Source organism: Phascolarctos cinereus, unplaced genomic scaffold (genome assembly GCF_003287225.1).
Source record: "Phascolarctos cinereus isolate Bilbo 61053 unplaced genomic scaffold, phaCin_HiC Scaffold_5;HRSCAF=322, whole genome shotgun sequence".
Taxonomy (NCBI): domain Eukaryota; kingdom Metazoa; phylum Chordata; class Mammalia; order Diprotodontia; family Phascolarctidae; genus Phascolarctos; species Phascolarctos cinereus.
The window spans coordinates 14,437,122-14,445,199 of record NW_027555958.1 but is presented as its reverse complement, the minus strand read 5'-3'; the positions used below and the strand labels follow the sequence as shown (position 1 = coordinate 14,445,199).

The 8,078-nt window shown below is 48.1% G+C and overlaps 1 protein-coding gene across 1 annotated transcript in view; it reads left to right on the top strand.

Annotated features, from left to right (window-relative positions):
* Positions 1–711: 711 nt before the first annotated feature.
* CUNH3orf70 (chromosome unknown C3orf70 homolog) overlaps positions 712–8,078 on the top strand; it is a 55,297-nt gene continuing 47,930 nt past the window's right edge. The window contains exon 1 of the mRNA XM_021005849.2: positions 712–1,407. Coding sequence (XP_020861508.1) covers positions 1,209–1,407 — 199 coding nt within the window. The 5' untranslated portion in view covers positions 712–1,208. The remainder of the gene's footprint in view (positions 1,408–8,078) is intronic.

The following is an 8,078-nucleotide window of genomic DNA, read 5'->3' as shown; positions in this document are numbered from 1 at the left end:
TAGAGATCACGGGCACACATGCACAGAGGACCAGAGCAGGGATCCCCTCCACACACACTACTCCCCTCCCCCCACACACTGCCTAGGAGAAAGGACAAATAAGGAATCCCCCTGCCCTAGGAAGGGGAAGAGGAAGGGGAGGGAAGGAAAAGGGAAAGGAAGGAAAGGACAGGGTAGAACGGAACAATACTGTTAGGGAAGGGATAGACTGGGCAGGGACTGCATCCTTGGCAGTAGCCGCGGCTCTGCCTGAGGTCCCCGGGGAGGCCAGATTGGTACAAGCTAGGCTGGGCTCAGGGCGCGGCCGGGAGGCTATAGGGCTGAGGGAGAGGGGAAGAGGGGCCCCGGCCAGATTGGGTCAGCCTAGGGGACACTCCGAGAGCCCCCCCCCCCAGCCTCTTCCTCGAGCTGCCCCCTCCCTCCCGGCGCCGTGCGTGGGCACGTGGGGGGGGATGAGCTCGCCGTCAGAGGGTGGGTCAGCCTTTGTGTGCGCCCTGGGTGGGTAGTGTGTGTGTGTGTGGGGTGCTTACACTAGCTTTTTGAGTGTATGTGTACATGTATGAGAGACCCTAATATTAGAGGACTGGGTGTGTGACAGTGGCTAAGATAGAGCCTCTGTTCCCCGAAGACTGCGTGTGTGTGTGTGTGTGTGTGTGTGTGTGTGTGTGTGTGTGTGTGTGCGCGCGCGCGTCTGTGAGCGCGCGCGCCTAGGGTGAGGGGCCTGGAGGGAGGGGATAGCAGCTCCGAGAGGAGGGTGTGTGCGTGCGTGAGTGTGTGATTGTGAGGGTGTAAGATTGTGAGAAGGGAGCGCGCACTAGAGCGGAGCTCCGCTCGGTGACCTGGCCGTGGCCGCGAAAGTGGTCGAGGAGGAGCCAACACAGGCAGGCCCCGGGAGCGCGGGCGGGCTCCGGGATCCAGGCGGGGCTGGGGAGGGCGGACCCCCGCCCGCTGCACAGCCGGGCCGGGCCGGCCCCTCTCCTCGAGGTGCTCCCCTCCCCCTCCCGGGCCCGCCTCCGGCCCCGCCCACAGACCCTCCCCCTCCTTCTCCCGGACTCTTCTCTCCTGTGCTCTGCTGGGCTCGGGAGCGCACTCGGGCTGCAGCGGCTGCTTCGTGCGGGGCCCGCCGGGAGCCGAGGGGACGCTGCTCCCGGGGAGCCCGGGGGGCCCGAGGAGCCGGCGGAGGGGCCCGGGGCGGGGGGCCGGGGGAGATGAGCTCGGCCGAGGCGGCGCCGGGGCCGGAGAGGGGTGTCAAGAGCGAGAAAGTGGACGAAGCGCAGGCCCTGGCGCGGAGCTGCGCGGCGCGGAGACCCGACTTCCAGCCGTGCGACGGGCTCTCCATCTGCGCCACCCACAGCCATGGCAAGTGCTTCAAGCTGCACTGGTGCTGTCACCTAGGCTGGTGCCACTGTAAGTGCCCGCGCCCCTATCCTCCCTCCCACTGTTCGTCTCCCACCCCCCACCCCGCCTCGGGACCCGCTATCTCCGAGCGCAGCGCAGAAGCCCAGGGACCAGGAGAGCCAGCGATCTCACCCCCGTACACTCTCCTCTCCCTCCCCCCCCCCCCCCGGGACAGGCAAGGTTCAGCCCAGCCCGTGGTGCCACCCCCGACGGCTAGAGGGGCAGAGGCAGCCGGCCTCTCCTTCCCCTTCCCTTCCTCCGACTAGGTTGCAGCCCGGGGGTTACTCCCGCCCTGCTACCCACCTCGGAGTGCCAGCCTGGCCGAAAACAGAGCCCGCTGCCCTGCTGGCAGGGGCTGACCTCCTTTCCAGACTGGAAGGGAAGCTTGCCTGCTTCTGGTTCTTTCTCACTCCCTTCCCTAGCCATTGGCGATCTCTCTCTTTCTCTCTCTCTCTCTCTCTCTCTCTCTCTCTCTCTCTCTCTCTCTCTCTCTCTCTCCCCCCTCCCTCTCTCTCTTGCTCTTCTCCCTCCCTTTCCTCTCTCTTGCTCTCCTCTCTTCTCCTCTTCCCCCTCCCCCTTCTCCAAACCACCCTTGGGAACCCACGAATGGAGCTGTGGGTCTCATTTGTCAGACAAAGCTTTTAGACACAACTAAAAAAGTGTGGCTGCAGCTAGGAGGGGTACTGAAGTCAGCTGGCAGTTTGGGGGGATGCTTTCAACAGCCAAGCCTCTAGATGGGTGTGTGTGTGTGAATAGACAGACATAGATAGATAGATATATAGATACATAGATGTGCGTAAATCACAGATGTGTTTAGGGACCTGTGTATATGCACACACATATGTATGTTTATATTTGACCTTAAATTTGTGTTTGTGAGTACCTAATTGTATATTGTATTCATGCATACATATATGTAAATGCACATAAGTGCACCTATCCAACCCTATGTATGCTTATATATAAATATATATGTATGTGTGTATATACAGAGCTTAGAACTAGCCTTACATCAGAGTAACTGTGTGTGCATATATTTCTATATATGTGTATATGGAAATAAAGTACACGCACATACGCATACACATGTGTTATACTGTGTATATATAACTGCAAAAATCCTTATGTATTTATAACCAACACAATATGTCTATGTATTTAGGCACATGTGTGCACATCTGTATGTATATATAAAAGTATACACCCGACCTACATTGGTATATATGTGTACAACCCCAACCCTATATGTATGTGTCTATGCATGTGTATGTATGTGTGTATATATATATACATGCATGCATATATAAATATATGTATACATTTATGCCCTATGGGCATGTATGTTTGTGTGTATGCGTATTTGTTTGTGAGTCTACAAACATAGGGTTGGATACATACGTACACATATTGGACTGGGTATATAAAACACCATCCCAGGCTGTTAGTTGATTTACACACACACACACACACACACACATACACACACACACACACACATTTAAAAATTATAAAATGAAAGTGGTGAAGCCAGCCCAGACACCAACTCCTAACACAAATACTTGTCGGCCCTGGAAGCTTTAGGTGATGTTTGTTGGGCTTTTTAAGGGACCGAGCATCCCAGGCCTTTCATTACTTTCCTGTTGTCTATCATTCTGGAATGAATTGCACTTAATGAGCTGCTTAATCAGAATTCCTCCTTTGTTGGAGGTATTTGGCCTGTATTTTTTTTTATCACATCCTTAGAATTATTAAGTAAAATAATAAGAAAAAAAAGGATTCTAATGATTGTTTCCACCATAATCTTGGCAATAGGAACTTTGGGGAGTAGCTGCTTTCTGCTAACACAAAGTAAACTCTAGAAATTGTCAGTTTTCAAAATTTTGAAATATTTTTGTTTAATTAAGTAATGACCCTGCTAAGGGTTGCCAGGGGAAAGCACATTGTTAAGAGATCTTTATCCTTTATTAAACAGAAATGGATGTTTCAATTGAATTAATGAATTGAATTATGAAGAGTTTGGCAAATCCAAGAGAGGCCAAGTTGAAGGTTGGGGCAAAAGTCCTATTTTGGGTCCCTTGTGGGAATGGTCATCTTTATTGAGCCTTCTAGTACTAGCCATCCTCACCTTCAATAGCTGGAAAGAGCAGTTAAACGGGACAGTCGTAGGTTCCCAATCAGTCATAGACATAGTGGGGAGGTTAGGAAGCTCAAATGCCAGGCTGGGGATGGAAATAAAGGGGATTTTGGTGGAGTGAGCTTTCTAAGGAAGGGGAACTTTTAGGGCTGTCCTGTGGGATAGCAGTCTACAAGGGGCAATGGTAGAAGGAGGCTTGACTCTGGAGACAAAGGACCCAGGTGCAAATCTGCTGGTGATTATGAGTGTGACCTTAGATAAGTCATTATCCCTGTCCCTCAGTTTCCCAGTCTGCTAAATGAGGAGGATCAGACCAGATGACTCCTAAGGTTTCTTCCAGCTTTTAGCAAGTGAGTGTGATGGTTAGGCACATAGGCCTTTCCCCCAAAATACCTGCCAAGTGGTTGACTGGTAACACAAGCAGGAAGGTCCAGTATCAGGGTCCTAGGGTGTCTAGTCTAGGGTGATGGATTGGACCAATTGCATTATTCACCAGGGGCCATGATTCAAGGCATTGCCGGCTAGCAGTCTGGATCATTTGGAGAAAAGCTGAGTAGCATCCGAGTGGTTTTTTTATGCTTACCATGATAGGTTAACAGCTGGAAGGGATCTTAGTGACATTCTAGTCCCTCATTATTTTGTCGTTATTCAGTTGTGTCCAACTCTTTGTGACCCCATCTGGGCTTTTCTTGGCAAAGATAGTGGAGTGATTTGCCATTTCCTACTCTAGCTCATGTTACAGATAAAGAAACTGAGGAAGACAGTATTAAATGACTTGCCTGGGACCACACAGCTAGTGTCTGAGGCTGGATTTGAATTCAGGTCTTCCTGACTCTAGGCCCAGCACTCTATCCACTCTGCCACTTAGCTGCCCCTCATTATACAGATAAGGAAGCAAGTTCTGGGAGGGTGACTGACGCCAAGGTCACACAGGTAGTGTAAGGCAAGGTGGGGTTTTGAATCCCGGTCCTCTGACCCTAGCTTCCACTGTGTTATGCCGCTGCCTTCTTGTGGTCATTACCAGGGTAATTTCTTGCCTTTGTTACCGCTATGCTATTGGACATCATGGGTATTGCTTTAAAGGTTGGTCTGCTAAGATAATGACAGGGCGTCTCTCCTTCCCATCCCCTGGAAGAATAAAGAATGATGTGGGGCAGCATCTCTGCCTTCCTGCAGAGCAATCGATTCAGTCCAATCCAATGAACCTTTATTGAGTAGACACCCGTATGTTTCAGGCATTGTGCCTGGTGGTGGAGATGCAGAGATCATGATTAAAATAGTCCCTGCCCTCAAGGACCTTCAGTTTTGATTATATTTTACTAGTCTACTTATGAAGCAGACATGAGGAGGGAGGAGAAGACCTAGTATGTTCAGGGTTCTAGCAGCTGCAAGTCTATGTCTTCCATTGGCACGAGGATCATGGTAAAACCGAAGGGCTGGACTTGGAGTCAGAGAAAGTAGCTCTAAGTCCTCACTCTGCCACTCACTGCCCAGGTGACCTCAAGCTAGTCTCCACAGGCTTCAGTCTGTGCTTAGGGAAAGTGAAGAGATTGGACTTAATGGTCTTGATCCTCTGGTCTTTGTCTCTTTCCCCATTCCCCATTCACTATTCTCTTTCTGGAAGACTGCTCAGATTCCCTATGTGCACATGGCTATGTTCACAGATACAGGGACACACAAACACACACAAACACACCAGTGATGAAGCCATTGCTCTGGTTGGAAGAGCATGAACAGAGGAATCTCTCAGGGACTTACCTAATTTACCATTGCTACAAACAACTTGGAAGAGGTATGCGCAGTAAAACCTCCAGGTTGCAGATCATATCAAGCTTTTCCAAGTAGCCAAATGCCAGGTCTGTTGGGAAAACCACAAGAAGGTCTTGAAGAATTGGTGACCCGATGAAAATTTGGCATGGGAATTCCTGGATGGGCAAGTTTAAAGGAATGTGTTTGAGGAAAGTTAATGAGTGAGTGAGTGAATGAATGAAAAAACATTTATTAAACACTGTGTTCCAGCCATGCTACAAATGCAAAAGTGAGAAAATTGTTGCTCTTTACAAGCTTACGTTCTCATGGGGAGACAACCTGCATAGGAGAATGGTGGCCAGAGATAGGAATGGTAGTCTGGGAAAAGACGGTGAGCAGAATGATATAGCATAATCCAGAGCTATTTTGCTCCAAAGTGATGGGCTCTGAGCAGTCCATTTGTGCCTTCAGAAAGTCACTGTAGCCAATGATATGAAGGTATCAGTCTGGTGTGTTGCTGTTATTTTTTTTTTAAGTGCAAGAAAGTACAAGGTGTTACTGGGAGAATAGTGGGAACAAAACCTAATAGATTATTCTCTCTTCATCTAGAGCTGTGGTGCAGCCTCATCTGGAATCTTGCTTGAGGTCTCCTGGAAAGAATAGTAAAACTGGATATTTTCCAAGAAAGATATCATGAAGCTGGAGAGGAACAACCCAGCTGTCCAGGCATTTAGGGGGATGGCCTTTTAAAGGCAGTTTAGGACTCTTCACTCTAGAAAGATGAAGACTAAGACGGGGTTATGATCAAAGTCTCCAGAATTAGCGAGGAAGCACGGATCTGGGTTTGGGTGCTAGGTTCACCAAATACTAGCCATGAGGCCTTGGGAAGGCCGTGTCTTTTTGTTCCTCTTAAAATAGAAATGAATTCATTTTACAAGCATTTCTTATCATTCCTTCTCACTCACCTTCTGTTGAATAATTTTAAAAGAGAAATGTTGAATCTGGAGTTTCCAGTTTGATAGCTGTCATCTGATGACTTCTCTGAAGCTCAATTCCCTCGTAACAAACATGCACAGTCAAGCAAAACAGATTCCCACATTGGCCATGTTCAAGAACGTATGTCTTTCTCTGCATTTTAAGTCTATCACATGTCTGTGGTAAGAGCTGAATGATGTCCCTCAGTCCTCTGGAATTGTGATTTAGCCTTGAGTGGAGCAAAGGTCTATGGTCTGAATTCCAAAGTTGCTTTTCTTTCTGTTCGTCTGCTGTTTGGGGACTCTACCATTTCCCACTTAATTGAAAATAAGGACCACATTTGCCTGTCTTCAGGAGTCTGCCATGCTTTACTGATTATTTCTTAGGTTTATTGGGACTCAATCAACAAGCATTTATTAAGTACCTACTGTGTACCAGGCACTGAGTTAGGGATTTTAAAAAAAAGGAGCCAGCCCCTGCTTTCAAGTAGCTTCCATTTCACATCATGTCCACAGATAAGTAAATACAAGAAATATGCAAAATAAACAGATTGATTTTTTTTGGGGGGGATGTGGGATACTGTCAACTTGGGGAATCAGAAGAGAACTCTTAAAGGAGGTAGTGTTTGAGCTGACCTTTGTGAGGAAGCTGAGGTTCCAAGAGGCAGAGAGGAGGAGGGAGACTTCTAGGCGTGAGGTGGGGTGGGGGAGAGGAAGAGCCTGTACAGAGGCACATGGTAAGTGCTTAATAAATGCTTGTTAACTGACCAGGACAGTTTTCAAGCTTTCAGTGGGTTTTGTTAATTCGCTTCTTGGCAGAGGAGATCATGTCTTTTTTTTTTTTTAATCTTCTGCTTCTCTCGGCACCCAGTGAAGTATTTCATACATGTGTAAAACAAATATTTTTTTGAATTTGAATTCCCAGGATGCTATTTGTCTGGGTCCAGCAATATGAAATCACTTAGGACAACTGTGTTTTCTCTCCCTAATTCCTCATCTATGTTGGCAACAATTTCCTATTTTTCTTGTTTGCTCCATACTTTCTCGGTAGGCTCTTTCCTAGAAGATGAACGTGAAATATGAGTTGAAGCTTCGACTGTGAGTTAGACACTTAAAGATCGCCTAATTTGACTCTCTAGAGCTAGGAAGTGGAGGAGTGGAAACCAGGGCAGTGGTTCTTAGCCTGGGGGCTGTGAGCTTATTTGAAATATTTTGATCTCTGTATTTTAATATAGACAGGTTCCTTTTTGATCCTATGCATTTTCTTGCATGCATTTAAAAATGTGATTCTGAGAAGGGGTCCTTGGGCTTCACCAGCCTGCTGCCAGCTGGATCTGAGAGTGGTACAGAAAAGGTTAGGAGCTCCTGAAATAGAGCCAGGTCCCCAATTTCCAGTCTGGTGCTTGAGGGACTAGAGCTGCTGGCTGCTCTGTTCAGAGTATGGACAATTATATCCCGAAACTGAATAATTCAGAGTGGCTGGTGAATCTGGAAATCTCTCCCTCTGTTTTTGTTTTCGAAATTTACAATTGTTCCTCATTCTCCTTGTTTCAAATGCCAGCTTTTTCGAAAGCTGTCTTTGTCATTGGAACCATTATCTGCAATCTCAGATGGCTCCATGCTTTGACCTTCCTGCCACCATTCTTACAGGGTTTCGCCTTCATCTCCAGTTGGATCACATGCTCTCTGAAAGAGCTGCTTCTGTCTCCAGGGAGGCTGGGCTCAGACACCAGCTCAGCTATTGCCTACCCAGGGATCTTGGACAAGTCACTTTATCTCCACGGGCCTCAGTTTCCTCATCTGTCAGACCAGGGGGCTGAAGT